At 39.7% G+C, this 19,643-nt stretch overlaps 1 protein-coding gene across 5 annotated transcripts in view; it reads left to right on the top strand.

Annotated features, from left to right (window-relative positions):
• LOC113029692 (uncharacterized) overlaps nucleotides 1-19,643 on the top strand; it is an 84,965-nt gene that overhangs the window by 45,840 nt on the left and 19,482 nt on the right. For 4 of the 5 annotated variants that reach the window (XM_080306762.1, XM_080306760.1, XM_080306765.1 and 1 more), the window contains 10 exons: nucleotides 47-154; nucleotides 794-904; nucleotides 12,267-12,377; nucleotides 12,495-12,605; nucleotides 12,952-13,062; nucleotides 15,116-15,223; nucleotides 15,423-15,533; nucleotides 15,753-15,860; nucleotides 16,292-16,402; nucleotides 17,297-17,407. In XM_080306762.1, coding sequence (XP_080162888.1) covers nucleotides 47-154; nucleotides 794-904; nucleotides 12,267-12,377; nucleotides 12,495-12,605; nucleotides 12,952-13,062; nucleotides 15,116-15,223; nucleotides 15,423-15,533; nucleotides 15,753-15,860; nucleotides 16,292-16,402; nucleotides 17,297-17,407 — 1,101 coding nt within the window. The remainder of the gene's footprint in view (nucleotides 1-46; nucleotides 155-793; nucleotides 905-12,266; nucleotides 12,378-12,494; nucleotides 12,606-12,951; nucleotides 13,063-15,115; nucleotides 15,224-15,422; nucleotides 15,534-15,752; nucleotides 15,861-16,291; nucleotides 16,403-17,296; nucleotides 17,408-19,643) is intronic. The other variant, XM_080306764.1, reaches the window with a different exon arrangement.

The raw sequence follows: 19,643 nt of genomic DNA, 5'->3' as shown, positions 1-19,643 counted from the left end.
GTTTTTCGTGTAGGATTAAAAACATTTTTCATTCTTTTGTTTGAAGGCAAACTACAAGAAGGACAAAGAGGATCTGCCCAACACTTTGTACTCGCTGCTGCCTGAAACTCTGCAGACTCAGTTTGTTAAAGAGATGGCTGAGACGCACAGCGAGGTGGGAACTGTTTTCGTGTTGTTACAGACAATATTTGGGTTTTAAACAAACAGTCAAAGTAACATCAGGTAAAGAAAATTGTGGTACAGGTATAAATTCCAGGTTAAAAAATCCTGTGGTGCAGCATGGTGGTGGAGTGGTTAGCACCACCCAGAGAGTTCCTGCAGAGTTTGAATATTCTCCCACAGAAGGATAGAGAGGCGTGGCCGTATCTGAGACGTTATCAGCCTGCAGGGAGCGTACGACTGTCAATGCAAAGCCCTTAGAGTCTAAAATATGTGTGCCCGTCTCAGACACTCCATCAGGCTAACACAGGGCAGATAAACTGGCTGCTGTTGTCTATTCTGGTCTTGTTATCAGTGTTATCACATTCAGAGCTCCTGGGTGCCTTTCTGTGCTCCCCCTTCTTTGCTGCAACATATTCAGACTGATTTTATTCTCTTTGAAGAACACAAGAAACATCCAGTTCTTCCTGTTTACCTGGTGTTAGTCCATATCCAGTGCATACAGAGAAAATAAGCACAATATTAGTCTGAAAAGGTGACACTAAAAGCTTTTTGCAACAGCACATCTTCTCCCATAATGCTGTCCGAGACAGAATGTAAAAACTGTGATAATGAACGTAACATTTTCCTGCAGGTTAAATACAAAGAAGCAGGGAAGAAAGAGGCCAGCAGCTCTCTGTATCACCAGCTCCCTGAGACTCTGGAGACGCAGCACGTTAAAGAGGTTACTGAGCTGCAGAGCGAGGTACACACATCCATTATTCACATTTACTTATCCACTTTTCATGAAGTGGAATATTAGAGCACCAAAACATTAGAGAGCTATTCCCTTCTTTCCATGTAAAATCTAATATTTAGTTTGAGTTTGTCAGAGCTGGCCGGTGTGACCATCGTCTCTGTTTGCTGGCAGCTGTAAAGATGTGTTTAAGGACGACTGCGTGAACGTTTTTTCCTGTAAAGTCAGGTCTATGAGAACGTTGTGTCTTCGCTGCTGTCTTGCATTTTTTAAGCCGAGACACTGAGTGCAGCGTTACTCCTCAAATATTTAATAAATGAGTCATATTTTGCACTTTGAAGACGCTCAGCTGAATGTCTGGGATATTTCCAATGCTGTTTGTAACAGTGAGAACTTGTCTGCATGATGTCACTGAGGAACAGAAGTCTTTGTAAAGAAACTCAGATATTCAGCAGAAAAACAACAAGTTAGAACTGAGAGTCTGTAAACAGCAGAGTTTATGATTAATTCTCTGGTTTGGAGGTTAGATCTCTGTAATCACTGCTGAATTTGTTTTCATTTCATAGTATAGCAAGTAAGTTCAGTCAGACGCTCAGCCAAAGCCCATCTTCAAACTTTTAGAGTGAATCTTTGAACTGCTGTGGTGCAGGTGTGGTGCAGTCCTGCAGGACAGTGACTGATGAAGGGGAATAACAAGAGGAAGGTGTCATTGCAGCCAGAGCAGAGTTTGTACTCAGGAAGTCAAACAGAGGGAGGAGATTCTTCCAGAAGATATTCCCCTTTTCCGGGGTTGTTAAGATAGAAGTGGAGAACATACTGGGATGAGATCATGGACTGTATATAAAAGATGGACATACAGTGGGGCAAAAAAGTATTTAGTCAGCCACCGATTGTGCAAGTTCCCCCACCTAAAATGATGACAGAGGTCAGTAATTTGCACCAGAGGTACACTTCAACTGTGAGAGACAGAATGTGAAAAATAAAATCCATGAATCCACATGGTAGGATTTGTAAAGAATTTATTCGTAAATCAGGGTGGAAAATAAGTATTTGGTCAATAACAAAAATACAACTCAATACTTTGTAACATAACCTTTGTTGGCAATAACAGAGGTCAAACGTTTACTATAGGTCTTTACCAGGTTTGCACACACAGTAGCTGGTATTTTGGCCCATTCCTCCATGCAGATCTTCTCGAGAGCAGTGATGTTTTGGGGCTGTCGCCGAGCAACACGGACTTTCAACTCCCGCCACAGATTTTCTATGGGGTTGAGGTCTGGAGACTGGCTAGGCCACTCCAGGACTTTCAAATGCTTCTTACGGAGCCACTCCTTTGTTGCCCGGGCGGTGTGTTTTGGATCATTGTCATGTTGGAAGACCCAGCCTCGTTTCATCTTCAAAGTTCTCACTGATGGAAGGAGGTTTTGGCTCAAAATCTCACGATACATGGCCCCATTCATTCTGTCCTTAACACGGATCAGTCGTCCTGTCCCCTTGGCAGAAAAACAGCCCCATAGCATGATGTTTCCACCCCCATGCTTCACAGTAGGTATGGTGTTCTTGGGATGCAACTCAGTATTCTTCGTCCTCCAAACACGACGAGCCACTATGATGTCACCCAGTGACTGAAGCCTCAGCATTAGTGTTTTGGCTCCCACAGTGTTATTTTTTGGTTAACAAAAGTGCTTATATCTAAATAGCAGGATGGGCTGCTAAGTAATTAACTGACACTACAAAGTTAGCAAGCTAGCCGTACAGGTGCATTGCACAGATAGAGATACCTGCTAGTTACTGCTAACATCCAAATAAACTGAACCACATCCATATTATTTATCAGATAATTGCATGAAAAAGCCCCAAAAGGCTCCAGTTCAGTGATTCCACACAGCCGAGGTGAGGGCTCATAGACAGCTTGCAGCTACGCATCTGTCAGCCAGAGCATCCTGTAACACGACATAACTTTCAGTACTCATAAAGTTTAAACAAGTGAGTTAAAAACCCTCAACAGCTGCGTCTGTTTCTGCTGTAAAATGAACATTTCTTATGACTGACTCGTTTATAGAGCCAGCTTCAATTAATAATAATAATAATAATAATAATAGATTGCATTTATTTAGCGCTTTTCGAGACCCTCAAAGCACTTTACAATTCCACTGTTCATTCACTCTCACATTCACACACTGGTGGAGGCAGCTACAGTCGTAGCCACAGCTGCTCTGGGGCAGACTGACAGAAGCGAGGCTGCCATACCGCGCCATCGGCCCCTCTGGCCATCACCAGTAGGTCGTAGGTGAAGTGTCTTGCCCAAGGACACAACGAACAAGATAGACAGAGCTGAGGATCAAACCGGCAACCTTCCGGTTACAAGATGAGCTGGTCACTAGAGGAACTGCAGGTTTTTGGCAAAGGTGACTTCATGTTATGTTGTTGTCTTTCTGTTATTGGAGTTTTCTGTCTATTTGTCACTAGTTTGAAACGTTCTTTATAGTAGTTTCTATAATTTAATTGAAGTTTTTTTAATCAGCAACAAGTCACAACAACGTTGGCCTCGGGGCACTTTATTCTGAAAGGTAAAGATCCGACAGTATTGTGGAGAGAACCCCAGCAATCAAGTGACCCCTTGTGAGCAGGCACATTGTGATTGTGGGAGAGAAAAAGTCCCTTTGAAGGGAAAGATCCTGTGAGTGACGAGAAAGAGAAAAGAAGAGCAACAGGTGGATACTTACCTACATGTACTTTCTGCAGTGAATAGAGCTGCATGGGCATAACCAATAAAGGACTTTAATCTTATCTTATTGCACACATTGTAATATTATCATTATGAATCACTCAGTATGCCCCCCTCTGGTGCTGCACTTTATTTGTTTTATTTAGATTCTGAATAATGCACAGCTGCTTCTTTTGTTTCCAACAAATGAACAGGTTGCATTTTATTTTAGTCGAGTTCAGTTTCCTGAGTCACGCTGTAACGTTTAGAGCTGTGCAGCAATAAAGCTGTCATCCTTAAATTAAAGGGCCTTTGTTTTATTATCTCTGGATCATAAAGCTGTGTTTGTGATGCAGGCAGGATCCAACATCAGCAGCTCTGTAGGACCTGACGTGAAACAGTTTTTACAAACAGCGCAGAGGTCAGTTCTGTGTAAATGAAGCATTTCCATAAAACTGAGACACCAGCTGCTGCTGCTGTTACTCATCTGTTCAATCTGAGACCAGCGAGCATGTCACAGAAAACTGACATTGAACAATAAAAAGAAACTAGAAAGCGAAAATTTCAGAACAAATTTTAAGTGTGCCTATGCCGCTGCCAATGAGTGTAGTTTGCCTTTAATGTGGTGCAATTAGTGCAGGTTGCCATTTATAACACTAGGGGGAGGGAAATTGAATACAGCTGATTTTCAAGTTAAGGAAAAGTAAGCTGTATTGTGATCTCTGCTATATGCAGTGCAGCATACAGAGATGAGAGAAAGATGCTCCAGTTGCACCATTACAAAAGAAGTTAATAGATATAAAAGAAATAAAAGAAATTATGTTTAAGTCTGAGGTGTTCAAGAGAAGTTACAATTTAGATTTTACAGTTTTGAGTCGTTTAAAGTGAACAGTTTAACAGATTGTAAGCCAAAGTAAGTTTTCTTGGTAGAAAAAAAAAAAGTCCATTAAGCGGTATTCAATTTGTATTTCAAAGGTATTTTAATGTGAAAAGGGAAAATACCACATGCAAATTTTGAAATTTTCCCTTGTGGGACTAATAAAGGTATCTTATCTCATTCAAATTATATTTTGTACAAATACCATTTACAATAATGTATTCCATTTAAACATGATATTTAGATTGTGGTAAACAGCAAAGCAACATAAAATAAGGAAAAAGGAAACCATTCAAGTAACTTTATATTATGAACCGAAGAGTAAGGCAAAAGAATAAATGAAAAGCATACAAGCATTAATGTATATAGATAAACCCAACACTCATGACCCCCTATGAGCAAGCACTTTGGCGACAGTGGGAAGGAAAAACTTTTGACAGAAAGAAACTTCCGGCAGAACCAGGCTCAGGGAGGGGCAGCCATCTGCCGCGACCGGTTGGGGTGAGATGTAAACACATCAAAAACCGTCCACAGAGCTACAGGGGGCACACTGGGATCGCAACAGCAGCCATAGAGGCTTCTTTATTCTCTGTGCACACAACTTTTTATAAATGGTGAAAGATGCAGTGGTAGCCATTTTGTGTCTCTGGTACTGGGTACAGCGCTGTATATGGTGCAGTCTGAATTGTGAGTCATTGTGATACCTGGCATGAATTGATTTTTTTTGTTTGTGCCTGTAGTTTGGATCAGATGCATATTTTGTTCTTATGTATGCCCTCTTCCTTTCTCTGACATGATCCTCTCTGTATTTCTGGCCCATGTATTTTTTCTGTCTGCTTTGAAAGTCAGCATCCGTGTTGTACCTTTGGACCAGATATTGCTTCTGTCTGATTTTAAAGTTGGGATCCGTAGAATATCTTCTGATAATGTAGTCCCTCTTCTTTTGTTGAAAATGAGGATCACTTTGGTACTTCTTCACCTTGTGGGCTTTTATTACTCCTTGAATTTGAGGATTTGCATAATAATTTCTGTTTCATAACAGTTTTTGTTTGTGGTAATGACAGTTTACAGCATATTGAGTTTTCAAAGTCTGTAATTTTTTCATTCGAAATTTGTGACAAGTTGCATATCGTTCCCTTTCGTGCCTTTTTTTTGTGCGTCTTCTTTGCCACTTGATCAGATGAAGATTTATCTTTAGGTTCTACATTCTGCCTCTGATTTTTTTTGAGCGACGAATAGCTTTCCGACGTCGTTGTTTATTTAATTTGCACACATTCCTTGTTGTTTCTCTTTTATTATTAAGTTCAAGATTCTCTTCTTGTTCTTTCCTGATGTTGCTTGTTGGATCGACAGATGTTTCAAGCTGATATTCACATGAAGCCATTTTGTCTTGTGATGAGTTTGAAGTATTTTCTAACATTGTCATATAGGTTTGGGCTGATTCTGGTTGAGGCACTTGCACAGTGGGATTTGTGGTTCATCATTTTGTGGTGATGATGTAGCTGTTGCTCCTGTTGACTGTGCAGGCTGTTCGTTGTGAGTGCTGACTCTTTTGAGAGAAACAGGCACAAACTCATATTTTGCATACTTGCCTTGATTTTGAAAAAGGTTATGCAAGTGGGTGATCAGGTCATCCACATGAGTGAAAGTGAGCATGACTGCTGTTCCATTTGGCTCAGATAAACCTGCTGCACTTCTTGAATGTGAATCAAATAATCCATACCTCCCAGATTTGTCACGGAAAACTGCAATGCACTGAGGTGAGACCATGAGCAAAGCATAGTTCACATCTGTTGACAGACATACAAGGCGACTAGCAAGAGGCAACCACCACTCTTTTCTTTGATAAGTTTTGTCTGGTGTTTTCAGGTATCCATACCTTATGTTGTCCATTTTCACACTGTAGACATTTATGTCGGTATGAACTTCTTTGGGCAGGTCTTCCATGGTCAGATGATCTTGTGTATAACACCTCTCCTGCTGAAGATTTGTTTTAATCCAACAGTAGAGTGCATCTCCCTGTTCAAGCACCTTATCAAGTCGGGCTGTGTTGAACTGGTGTTCCTCATTAAGGTAGGCCAGGAATGTGAGGGCATTACATGTGCACTGATGATTTCGAGAGAATTCTGTGTACCTTTCATCACTTTGACAATGAGTTGCACTGACACACCAGAAGTGCTGAACTGCGTTGCTCTGTAGCTCCTCTGTCAGTAGTTCTTCATTGATGTTGTGGAAAGGCTGATCAAGGAATGGTAAAGGTGACATGTTATTGTTTAGTATTTAATGATATGCATTTCAAGGTTGAGCAAAAACATATGCAACTCTTGGTACAATGATGTAAGACATTTTTAAGTTGCAAGGGTTGTATAAATTTCGATTTTCTTGTAAAGTAACAACATTTTTAACTATGGTAAAACAATTCATAGTCGTGTTACGTTTTGTAAAGAAATGACACAAAATTCAGTTACAGGTTAAATGTGATTCAAACAGAATACACTGACATCCATCTTGATAAAAGATGTCACAAAGCCATGTTTGTATTTATTTGCACTGCTTTTCACTGTGGATGTCAATTTATCTGAAGCTTTAAGTATAAAATGGTATAAAAGTTTTTTCTGAACAATATATATAGAAATAGCTAAACAGACAGAAATAACTGTTGAGATGTATATTTAGTAAGAGTTAGCAAGCATACGTAAGGTGAAAGACTAAATATCAACCCTGGTGATTATACAGCAAAGATCACATGCATACCAATTGGTTATAGACATTTGTGGGCATACCTTTTTAGGTGGAGAATTTGATGCTGTGTGGAAATCATCAGTTGCCCAGACTCGTTTTGCTGGTGGACGAGTGTCTGAAATCTGATAATGGGTTACATACAGTTAATCAAAATTATAAAACCTACTAACAGAGTTGAAACAGAGTGTAACACTGGATACTTTAAAGAAAACATGAAACAGTAGTGGTTACTAAACTTACAAAGCAATAAAAAAAAAAATCCCTGCTGTTTGCATAATGGTGAGATGTAACCATTAATATGTCTATAACATGTAATTGTCTGTTGTAAATTCTTAATAAGAGGAATATTTTTTGATATTTACCTTGATACCTGGGGAACATAAGGAGGTGGGTCTATCCTGTGTTTCCAAGGATAACCTGGCTGGTGCCATCTAAACCAGGAAAAAGGGTATAGAAGACATTAAGTGACCTGACACATTCATTTCATTTAAATGCTCTGCATACCATGCACTATTATGCCAGTTGTGTGATATTGTAACAAAAAATCCTAAACTGTATGGGTAGGCGTTCTTAACTGTCTCAAACGTGTTTCGAAAACTGTTCAACTGTTTGTGATCACTACCATATCTTCATTACCTGGTCAGATGGAAAACTACTGACTGCCTCATCTTGGTTGTGGCCAGTGAGCATTGGGACAGCAGGATCGACCAGGTCAAGTTGTTTCCAGCGCTTCTTTTGTGCCTGGGATCTTTTATTTTTTCTCGGCATCTGGTAGAATGTCAGCATAAAAACAGAATATCAATTGTTGGCATTTAAAGCATGTGAACAGACCGAGCTTTCATTATAAGTCAAGCAAAATAACCAGGTAGCTGCATTGGTAGCCAAAAGATTTTACACTGACGTAAATGGACAAACAGTAAACAAATCAATAATTCTGATGTTTACCAGCAATTTGTTATTTTAACCCTCTGATACATTGATAGACAAGATGACTACAAGAACAAAAAAAACAAAAAAAAAAATCTCTCTTTTCTTTAAATAGACATATTGATAGTGTCACTACCCGGTCTTAAGACTTTGTTAAGTAAAGTTCCATAACAGTTTGTATTAGAGATGGCACGATACCACTTTTTTATGTCCGATACCGATATCATAAATTTGGATATCTGCCGATACCGATATGAATCCGATACAGTGTTTTTTAATCAACAAAACTGTTTTTTTAAATATCTTGCTGCATTTTGTAGAAGTTCATACTCAAGTTTAAAACAACAACTACACTAAAGCTATTCTGTTATACCTGTATGCAAAAAAATATTTCATAGTTCAGCAATACTGATCAATCTAATAAACTTAAACCTACACCATCCTCCCTATTCTGGTATTTTAAAGAGTACTTAGCAGAAATATTAAGCAACCTAACTAATAGAGTTCCAACTCCCAGCAACAACAAAAATAAAAAAATAGGGAACCACCCCTCACGCTCCACCTCATGATGCTTAATCGACGTAATCAACCTTAATTTGATGCAGTGTGAAAAAAAATGCACAGAAATCAATAATTTTTCAAGAAATATTAAATAGATTCAGCATCTTTCTTCAACAAAATTGCAGACTGCACAGATGGTACCTTCTCAAAGGAAAAAGGACTATAGCTTACTAGGGTATATATATTAGACTTAATAGTCACTATATACAGTAATGGACTTCTATTCCTTTTACATCAAATTATTTATTAAAAGCTAGACATTTTAAATGAGAATAAGAAAGAAAAGTATGTCTTTGTGCCCCCTTTTCCCTGTTAATGCCCTATCGGCCCCCCTGGCTAAACTTTGCTAGATCCGCCCCTGCACAGTTACCAGCCGTCAGCTATGTAGAAAAAGATCCTGGTGTAGAAAGTAATATTAAATAAATTCTAACAACAGCTTATCAAGCTTAAACGTGCTGCTGTTGTTCAGCTGCTGGTTTCCTCTTTCTGGTGCAAAGTGGGCCAAAAACAAACCAGAGAGACGGAGTCGCGACAGAAAAGCCGATCAGCTGATCGTTAAGCAGTTTCATGATTGAAGTAGCAGCAGGAGAGGCAGTCGCTTGTTAAGCTTAACGCAGGAATGCTTTACAAACATTCAGAGATGGACTTACACACTTGCTTTACTTCTCTCGGGGATAACTTTGTCGGAGATGAAATGCCGGGTTGCTAGCGAAGCTCCACATGCTATCCAGACCACCGACAGGTCCCGCATGCCACAGCCGCTCTATCACGTGATGCATACTGCTCCGACGTGCTAACGTTCTGAGGCGAGTTACGGCATGTTGCAAGTTTTGTGAGGTGCTTTCGTGATATTTAATGGATCGGATTACATTTTTTATTTTTCTCCGATATCCGATCCAGTAATTTAGATCAGTATTGGACCGATACCGATACGTAATATCGGATCGGTCCATCTCTAGTTTGTATATTGTAATTGGGAAAGTGATTACCCGGGTATTTTTGAAAACGCAGATTTTTCTATGCGTTTGCACCTTTCATCCACACATAAATGGCGTTTTTGGTCACTGAAAACGGAGATTTTTAAAAACTCCGGGCAGGGTGGATATTTTCTAAAACTCCGTTTTTGCATTTACGTGTGGACGAGAAAAACGGAGAAAACGCAGCGTCAAAGATGTGCGCCTTTTTTGACGTCACACTGTGCGCCACGTTATTGTTTCGGTGAAATGAATTTCTACAATACTATTACTGTTAATCCTACTCTCTGCAGTGTTTAAATGCTTACATATACACACAGTTACTGTCCGTCCACACATACTACTCGGTTCTGCTTCTATGCCCCAGCTTTGTTTACTTTTTCCTGCCGAGGCTTCTAGACTTCTGATTGGCCAACATTTCTGCACGGTTAGGAATATGGTGTCACCTGCTGCTTTGGCATGTTCATAGCAGCGTTTTCCTTCATTTCTGCCTTCACGTGTGGACGGGATTATTTTTTAAAACGAAAACGGAAAATATCAGTTTTCAAAAATACCCGTGTACGTGTGGACGTAGCCCAAGAGGGATTTCAGTACACAGCAGGATATTCACATTTGTAACCAGATATTTACACTTTAGGGAGAAAACATAAAACATTTTTACTGTACAACATCAATTTAGAGTAAACTTTTGTTTTAGATAAATATTTAAATATATTTTGAATTAGTTAAATGTCAGAATAAAGAGAGACAGAGCTGTCTATTTTTTATCACTTTGATCAAATTTAGGAGTACATATACACTAAGTTTATTGTTAATTAATAAGAAACTCCAGACGATTCCATTCTGAGCTGAAGAAGCTTCTGATAGGTTCGTAGAGTCCATGTGAGTAAATTGGTGGCACAGCTGTGGATGCATATAAGGCAAAACACAGAGCCTGTTTCTTTGACATGGGAAAATCAAGAGATGTCAACAAAACACCAGAAAAAGAATTGTGGAGCTCCATAAGTGTGGCTCAATTTTGAATGCAATTTGGTGCCATTTACAATTAAGAAATACAGATATTTGTTAACTTTAAGAGTAAAGAGAGAAACTATGTTTTTTATATTTATCAATCTAAAAAAAATAAACATTTAGTCTGATTTGATGTTACAATTAAAAAAGTGTTTTGATCTGAAGAGTTTGTAAATATCTGTATAATCAGAATCAGAATCAGAATACTTTATTGATCCCTGGGGGAAATTATTTTTTGATTTGATGTATATTTGATGATTGTCAGCACAAAGAGAGAGAGAGGTAGAGAGAGGAGAATGAGGACAGAACAGAGATGAACAAGAGCAGGTGAGATACACATGTTAGTCAAATGGTTGTTTACCAAAAGTATCACCGTATCATAGGTCCTCATGTATCTCGTACCTAGTGTTTCTTTTTAGGTTTGTTATTTTTCAAATTCTATATTTATTAAGTTTTGCAGGCTTGTTTGCACAACAAGGCTAAATAATTATATGAACTTTTCTCAATCTAAATAGTGGACTTTGGTAGAATTAAAAAAATAAGTGTAGTGCAGGTCTATGATGATTTTTAGTGCTACTACCATCTAGTTCTGATTCTTGTTCTGTTTTGGTCAAGTCCCAAATAGTCCTGATTTTGAACTGTTGTAGTCCTGTTTTAATTCTGGATCAGTTCTGGGTCTGGTTGAATTGGGGTTTAGTCCTCGTGTCTTGATGCAGCCCTGACTTTTTTCTGCCTTGCTGCTTAATTAAAAAACTAGTTTAAGGTGTCCTGCACAAAAATATATATTTTTCCCTATATGAAGTCATTCCTTTTTGAACAAAACTCAAAACAGAGCCAATTAATCTTTCAGTCATTTGCACTAAAATCTAAATATTTAAAAAACTATAAAAGTCATAAACACCAAAAGTCATAGCATACTAGTCCAGACCCAGCCGCACAAAATGATATAACATATGCAACCCTTGTCTCAAAACTGTGCGGCACATAAGCGCGGGAAAATTTTCACTAAAATATTAATATTTGAAAAACTATAAAAGTTATAAACACCAAAAGTCATAGCACACCATTCCAGATCCAGCCGCACAAAATGCGGTAACATATATGAAGCTTGTCTCAAAACTGCGGGGTGAGTTACCACATCATTCCAGATCCAGCCGCACAAAATGCGGTAACATATATGAAGCTTGTCTCAAAACTGCAGGGTGAGTTACGTGGCCAAATTTTAGGCAGAAGATTGAGAATAATAAGAATAATAAATCTGACGAATAGTAATAAGTGTGCCTTTTGGCATAGGCACACTTAATGAAGTCCATCAGTGGTTTGGACTCATTACAAACGGCTTCATGGACATCGGTCCATTCATTCACTCACTTTCAGCTCGTTCAGAGTTTCCAGTTTCACAATAAAAGATAAAACAACAATAACCACCAAACTGGGCTGAGACGGAAATATTTCTTTATTACGATTTTTTTTATGTAAACTTTATTTCTTCAGAGTTCTTGTTCTGTTTGAGTAAAAGTCACGATCTCAAATATTTACTTGATATTTAGTTTTGCTCTCCTTGCTTTCTAGAACAAGTACAAGCAGAGCGGGAAGAAGGCGATGTCGTCCAGTTTGTACTCTCAGCTGCCGCAGACGGCCGAAACGCAGCTCGCCGCCAAGATGTCCGACATGCAGAGTGAAGTAAGATTTCAGCTGCTGTTCCCTCGGTTTCTTCTTCGCTCCTGGTTCCTCCTCGTGTCTGAATTAGTTCAGGATTGGGGGTCACTGGGCCTTAGGTCTTTCTTTTTCCCTCTGCAGTGTAAATACAAGGAGAACGGCATCAAGAGCCTCTCTCAGAGTCTCTACTCGCATCTACCAGAAACAGCCGAGACTCAGTTAGCACGAACTGTGTCTGAGCTGCAGAGTGAGGTGAGGAAAACGAGAGCATTTCATTTTTAGTTAACAGGATCATAGAGTTGTTGTGTCTGTTCTTGACTGTTAAACTAAAAGTGATTTAGTCATAAATCCATCCAAGTGTTTTATTATTACCTGCACAATAAACACAGAGGATGTAACTTTCTAAGAATCAGTGACTCAGTAGTTATTATCTTTACACCTGCAGACGCTGGTTCAAAAGTAAATCACAGTCCAAAAAGTGTCCATGTTTACGGTCTGTGAGCCGCCAATGAGACTGATGGCAACAATGTGGCTTTTTAATGTTCGGTTATGTTGTTTTGAACCTGCAAGCAAATATTCTGGCTGATGTTTTCTTTAGGCCAAGTACAAGGAGGCGAGCAAAAAGGAGGCGACCAGCTGTCTGTACCATCAGCTGCCTGAAACACTGGAGACTCAGCATGCTAAAGAGGCTACTGAGCTACAAAGTCAGGTACGAGACGTGACTGTCAGAAAACTATTCAAGAGATTTACGACTCTTTATTGACTTTGTGCAAGCATCATTAAATCATAGCAATCTCCCTCACATGGCACATGATAAATACCTGACATACATAAGAATACAACAGGCTGACACGTATTATAAAGTACATATTTTCCATACCAATATCAGTGCTGTTATTCTCATTTATCTGTGAATTTTATCCACCTTTCCAGGCACCCAGGGCTTGATGTTTTTATATGTTTAAAAACTGCAGTTTCTGCCAAATAATAATCCATCTGTTTTGAGAGGACTGGAGTGAGGAGCCAAATACAGACACCAAAGCAGATGGAAGTAACAGAAGTCAAGCTTTTATTTCAGTTTATAGAAAAAAGTTCCAAAATTATCAAAGTCCAGAAGGTGAAGTAACACAGATATCCAAGAAGTAAACACGAAGAAACATGGAGCGAATAACAGCAACAAACAGGGCTGCACATAAAGACGCCTCAACAAGAATATTGATAGTCTGGTACACGGCTGCCGACACGCTTCTTTGAGGGGTGGCTGTAGCTCAGGAGGTAGACGAGGTCATCTACTGATCAGAAGGTCGGTCGTTTGATCCTTGGCTCCCTGTAGTCTGCATGTCAAATATCCTCGGGCAACATATTAACCCCAAGTTGCTCTCGATGCATCCATCGGAGTGTGAATGTGTGTGAATGTAGTTAGTAAGCACTGAAAAGCAAAGAAGAAAGTGCTTGTGTGATTGGATGAATGTGCACTTTGAGTACTCGGGAGTGTAGAAAAGCACTATATAAGAATCGGAGCGTTTACTGCTTACACAAAGAGACGCAGGAAGAACGCAGGTTAAAACAATCAATGACACGTGAGGAAAGTTCGTTACAACAGCAGGAAAACAGAGTTATTAAAGAAAGAAAACAACAGAAAACTTGGTTTGAAAAACAAAAAGACTGGAATAAAATCCACAGGAGGCAACAAACATTTCCACAGAAAAAAGGAGGAAAAGACTGAAGTAAGAAAGTCAATACGTACATTTTTCTACATGTTCATGTACAAGCACAAATTTGGCATCACTGTACACCTAAAATATTAATGCAGTCAGATCAGTTTTGTTCCCGTCACCATTCTGTTTCTTATATGAAAATAATTATTGTGGTTTTTTTGCAGTAGTTCAGACGTTTAAACTGACATTTAAAGGATAAAGTCCTGAAAATGATTTCATGTTTAAACGTTTTGAAAAGGCCTCAAGTTGGAGAAATGATTTCTGAAAAAAAGAAATAAAATTAAAAAATAATGTTGTTGTGTCAGGATTTTATGGCAGATTTTGTTTGTGTACTTTTTTGTACACGAGGGTGTCAAAAGGGTGCAAAATTTCAGGAGGGCACAAGGGTTGAACCCCCTCCACACACACACACACGGACACACACACACAGACACACACACACACACACACACACACACAAAAACCAGGTACTAAAATAAAACCTCAAAACTCCACGAGTGCAATTAAATAAACACATCAATGCAAATAAATGTGTCAATTTTTATTTCAAATCAGAATTAATTAATTAAATATTAAATAATGACTTAAATGTAGAATAATGTTGTTTAAAACATTTAATACAGTATTTATCTGTTTACAATTGTATTTAATTAATTTCACTTTTAATTGATGATTTAGTGTTTGAAGTTTTGGTATCGGGTTTAAATTGTCAGGTGTTTGTGTGTTTGTTTGTTTGTTTGTGTGTTTGTTTGTTTGTGTGTTTGTTTGTTTGTTTGTTTGTTTGTTTGTTTGTTTGTTTGTTTGTTTGTTTTTCAGCAAGTTCGGGGTCCATTTTTGATTTCGTTTTTGTTCGGCTGAGTTTGAGTAGTTTCTGTCTGTGTCTACCATTTTTTCTGCATCGATTTTTTTTTTTTTTATTGAGCTTGACTTTGATCGTTCTCCCGCTCATATAAAACGTCTGTAGATAGAACAAATTCTGACTTTTTTATGTAGATTTTTTTCTGTTACGGTGTATGATTAACCGAGTATGTCTCTGCTCTCCAGGTGAAATACAGGGAAGGTAAGAAGGAGCTGAGCACCAACCTGTACTCACTGCTGCCTGAGACAGAGGAGATCAAGTTTGCTAAAGCAGTGACGGAGCTTCAGAGTGAGGTGGGCGGACGTCCGCAACGTGTAACAACATGTTGGTCCAATAGTTTCACTGCAGCTTGTTCTGTGTCATAAAATTGCTAAAAAAAAATAAATCCCAATGATTCATCGTGTTGATGTTGTTACAACATCCTAATTTACTGTTCTCATTTTTTTCTGGACTCTTTTTCATCATCTGACTCTGCATGTTTGTGCGCTGCAGAATAAATACAAGCAGAAAGGCAGACAGGACATCGGCAGCAGTGTTTTCCATCAGATGCCGGAGACCAAAGAGATGGAGTTTGTTAAGCACATCTCAGAACTTCAGAGTGAGGTGAGCTGCAGCATGCACCAGATTTACTCATTTACACCTATTTAGGTCAAATTTGACAAAATATGCTTCAAAACTGTGGAGTGTTTAGAAACTAACAGCCCTGTATGTTTATGTCAAGTACTGTTCTGTTCATGGTATGTAAATTTACTGCTTCTCTGAGAAATATAGCAAATATATCTCTCAATGTGTTTTTTTCCTCTGTGCGTCTGGCTTTTCTAGTCAAAATACAAGAAGGACAAAGAGGATCTGCCCAACACTTTGTACTCGCTGCTGCCTGAAACTCTGGAGACTCAGTTTGTTAAAGAGATGGCTGAGACACACAGCGAGGTGGGAGCTGTGTGTGTTCACAGTTTGATTGCACATTGAAAATTAAGCATGTATAAAAATAAATCAAATACAACTCTGTGAATGTGGGGAATAAAAAAGCTTTCTGTGTTTGCTGTTTTTGCTGGTAACATTTTACTAACGTCTGGCTTCATGAACTTACTGTAAAAAAATCATAAATATGGAGGTCTTTAATTTGGATTTTCTTTCTGTCAGCTTTTTCAGTTTTAGAATTGAGTGTCATCTGCAAACAGCTGTATATTCTGTGCTCCCCGTGCTCCAGGCCTGCATGCTGCATACTTCTGTTATAAAGCTGTCAGTGCAAGCTCCAAATCTATTCAAACACAGACAGAATCAGATGAAGTGTGAGGTGCAGGCGTGTGCTCAGTGTCACTGAGCAGTTATTAATCTCCTGTCTTGTTTTCATCACCCAGAATAAATACAAAGAGGCGGGTAAGAAGGAGATGGTGAAGTGTCTGTACTCTCTGCTGCCCGAGACCAAAGAAACTCAGCATGCCAAGGAGCAGAGCCAGCTGCACAGCGAGGTACATTTAAACATGCAGCCACTGCTCTCTGAACCTTCATGAGCATGTTGTGAGTCAGCAGCAGGTTCGCTTTACAGGCGGGATTGTTCCCGTTTGCTGTTTTTGAACAAGGCAGGGCCAAATATCACGACGCACTTCCTTTGAAGTACCGGTGTCTTGATACAGAAGTGCTGATGTTGTATTTATAACACACATTTAATCGTTTTGTGAATGTTTGTGCAGCTCTGGTTGGAGACTGTCTCTACCTTTCAGATTCTTATTACAAATGCAGAACAAGTTAACAGTGAGATTTACCTGCTTTTCAGATTTTCTGTGCATTACAGTATCATTGGCATGAAGGTTTTTTGCTATGATAACAGTGTTGTTTCTTATAAAAAGGATGTTTGTGTAGTAACAGAAAAAATCTATTTAAAGTTTTATGGTTGAACATTGAGTTTTCAGGCAGGATTTGCTTTATTTTTGCCTCATGGGATCACGAGGGAGCAGCACATGGGAACAACTGCTGTTCAGCAAACCAACAGGGCATTTCCATTTGTTTACCTGTACACATGTGCTGCTGCACTTTCTGATGTTTTTTAATCAGTCTGTAGCTCGGTGCAGTGTTTCCAGTTTAGAGATGAAAATCATTAAAATCAGCTTAACTGTGTAAGTCAGGCAGGCGTCATTACATTCTGTTAGACCTCAGCACGCACAACTGTTGTGATCATATTTTTTGAGCAGATTTATAATGCATCAGCCTCATAATAATAAATATTTCATTATGAAATCTCTAATTATGCAGAACTTTAAAATAAATGCTGGTGAGACAGCAAAGCAAAATGCTGCACTGCTTTTTTAAAAGACGTCCTGATGTGGTCGGCGTCTGTTGATGTGGTTCACGTGTTTGTGTCGCAGAAAGCTTACAGGGAGGAGAGCAAGAAAGAAGCTGGCTGTAGTCTCTATGCCCAGATGCCCCAAACCATCGAGACCGTGTTTGCCAAAGAGCTGAGCAAGACACAGAGCGATGTGAGTGTGACGCCGCCTTCACAGCATCAAGTCAGAGACACCAAATCGCTATTCGCGCTCAGTTTAACGAGCAAACGGAGCAAATTTGAGATATAAAAGCTGAGCTTTTGAAAGAGCAACAACAGAAAAATATTGAACTTCTCTGCATGTTTTTAAGCAGCAAAGCGATGAAACGTGAACATGGTTAGACAGATGTCACACCTCTGGAATTATAATCCACTCGGAGTTCACATTTCTAACTAAAGAGCAGATGGGAGGCATTTAAACAGCAACATCCCGCGGTCCTGTGTTACACACACACACAAATACACACACAGACACACACACAGACACGCTCATGGGAAGTGTTTTGTGAGTCGGTATCATTTTGTCTGTAGAAGCGTGAAAACAGGGAGCAGCTGTGGGGTGCTCCAGAGCCTGAGGACACAGACACTGACCTACTGTCCACCACACACACACACACACACACACACACACACACACACACACACACAGTAGTGGCAGATTGAAGCTGATAAACTGGGACAGGCACACACTTCTCACAGACTCACTGCTGGAAACTGACACCTGTGACAGATTTTACAAACTGTCCACGAGCTGGACGCTGCTGATGTTCATGAGCATGTGATGGTGAATCTGGAGAGAGAAAGGATGACTGTGTTTCACACCTTTCAACAGTTCCCAGAAGAGTGCTTTGGATGAGAGATGAAGGTGTTAGGACAAGATGGATAAGATGCTCGAGGAAGTATAAAAAGATAGTCAGGATTAAAAACAGAAGGAGGCAGCTGAGTGGTTAAAGGCCTGTCCATGTCCCAGCTGAGGTGTGTCAGGCTTGTCCTGGTGGGTGGAGGCCTCAGGGCAGATTCCGGACACTGGAAAAGTTGTGTCTCTGTAAGCTTGGGAACACCTCCCAGGACAACAGGGCATCTGTGCTTAGACTCCTGCCCCGTCACCAGTGTAGGTGGAGTTAAAGACTCAAAGAGCATCAACAGTTAAAAAGTAGGTTTTATTTCAGATATGAACAAACTGCAGCAGAGAAAGGTCTTCAGCAATCACTGAAAGCTGTGCAAAACTCAAATTCTCTTCAGGATGTGACTGATGTGATGCACAATCATGGTCTTAGTGAGAGCTCTGATGTAGCTGTCTAAAGACATTTGGCACAAAATGCATGACGCAGCCTGCTCTCCTGTCTTTGTCCCGGCTGTGTTTACAGCCTGTCTGCTCCAACTGATTTGCACATGCTCACAGACAGCTCCACCAGCAGGGTAGCAGGAAACTTGTAATTGCTCATGATTGTACAGAGACCTGCTTTTGCTATTTTCTACATTAAGCTGAGCAAAGACTTTAAATTGTTATGCAAACTGTTGCTGCATCTTGCACTTGAAATAGCTGTATGGAAATAGTCAGGGGAGGAAAATGTGTTCACTTTAGCTCAAAAGTGAAATTTTGATTGTCTAGAAGAGTTAAATCCACTCTGTGGTGTTTTTCATTTCTGGTAACCATGAGTGATGTTTTTTACAGGCGTGACACATCGTTGGCGTGGTGTCAGTGTGAGTGGAGCAGGTGACGGTCCGGTGCATTTACTACTACAGAGTGGGCGTCATGTGTTCCACCTCCTGGATGCTCTGCCCTGTCTGTTTGTTTTGTTTGTCAGCGTGTGTGAAGTGGACAGTTTTCAGCTATGTGCTACATGTGACCTGATTCTGCTCAAACTGTCTGAAGTGCTGGTGCAGAACACGAAATTCTCTGTTTATTGTACGGATGTTACACATGAGGGGAATTGTTTGGTGTCAATCAGCCCCGAGGGCAGAAAATCAAAGCTTTGGGTAATCTGGGACGCGGGCCTGATCCTCCTCTGGTTTCATGTCTGCTGACCGAGCAATGCGACGCTAACTGGAGCGCGAAACGTAGACCGCCTTTACATCAGCAGCCCAGACAATCCCAGTGTCTGTAAAACCCTGAAGGAACAAACCAGGACAATACCGTCCAGTATGCTGGTTCCAGTATCAGCTCTTTCCTATAAAACCAGTTTATTAACCTTCCTACTCAAAGGGTCCAGTTTGCGGCCAATAACAGAGCCAGATCAGTTTCTTCAGTCTGTCTGTTCTTCACGCTGCGCCACATGTGCCGCAATAAAAATAAAATGAAAATGAAAAGGAGAAGCTAAAAAAATTCACCTCATTTAACAACAACAACATTACATTTTATTTTCAGGCACCAGTAAAGACACTCAAGG

This window comes from Astatotilapia calliptera, chromosome 9 (assembly GCF_964374335.1).
Source record: "Astatotilapia calliptera chromosome 9, fAstCal68.1, whole genome shotgun sequence".
Taxonomy (NCBI): domain Eukaryota; kingdom Metazoa; phylum Chordata; class Actinopteri; order Cichliformes; family Cichlidae; genus Astatotilapia; species Astatotilapia calliptera.
The sequence above is the reverse complement of the archived record's forward strand: the minus strand, read 5'-3'. Positions and strand labels throughout refer to the sequence as shown.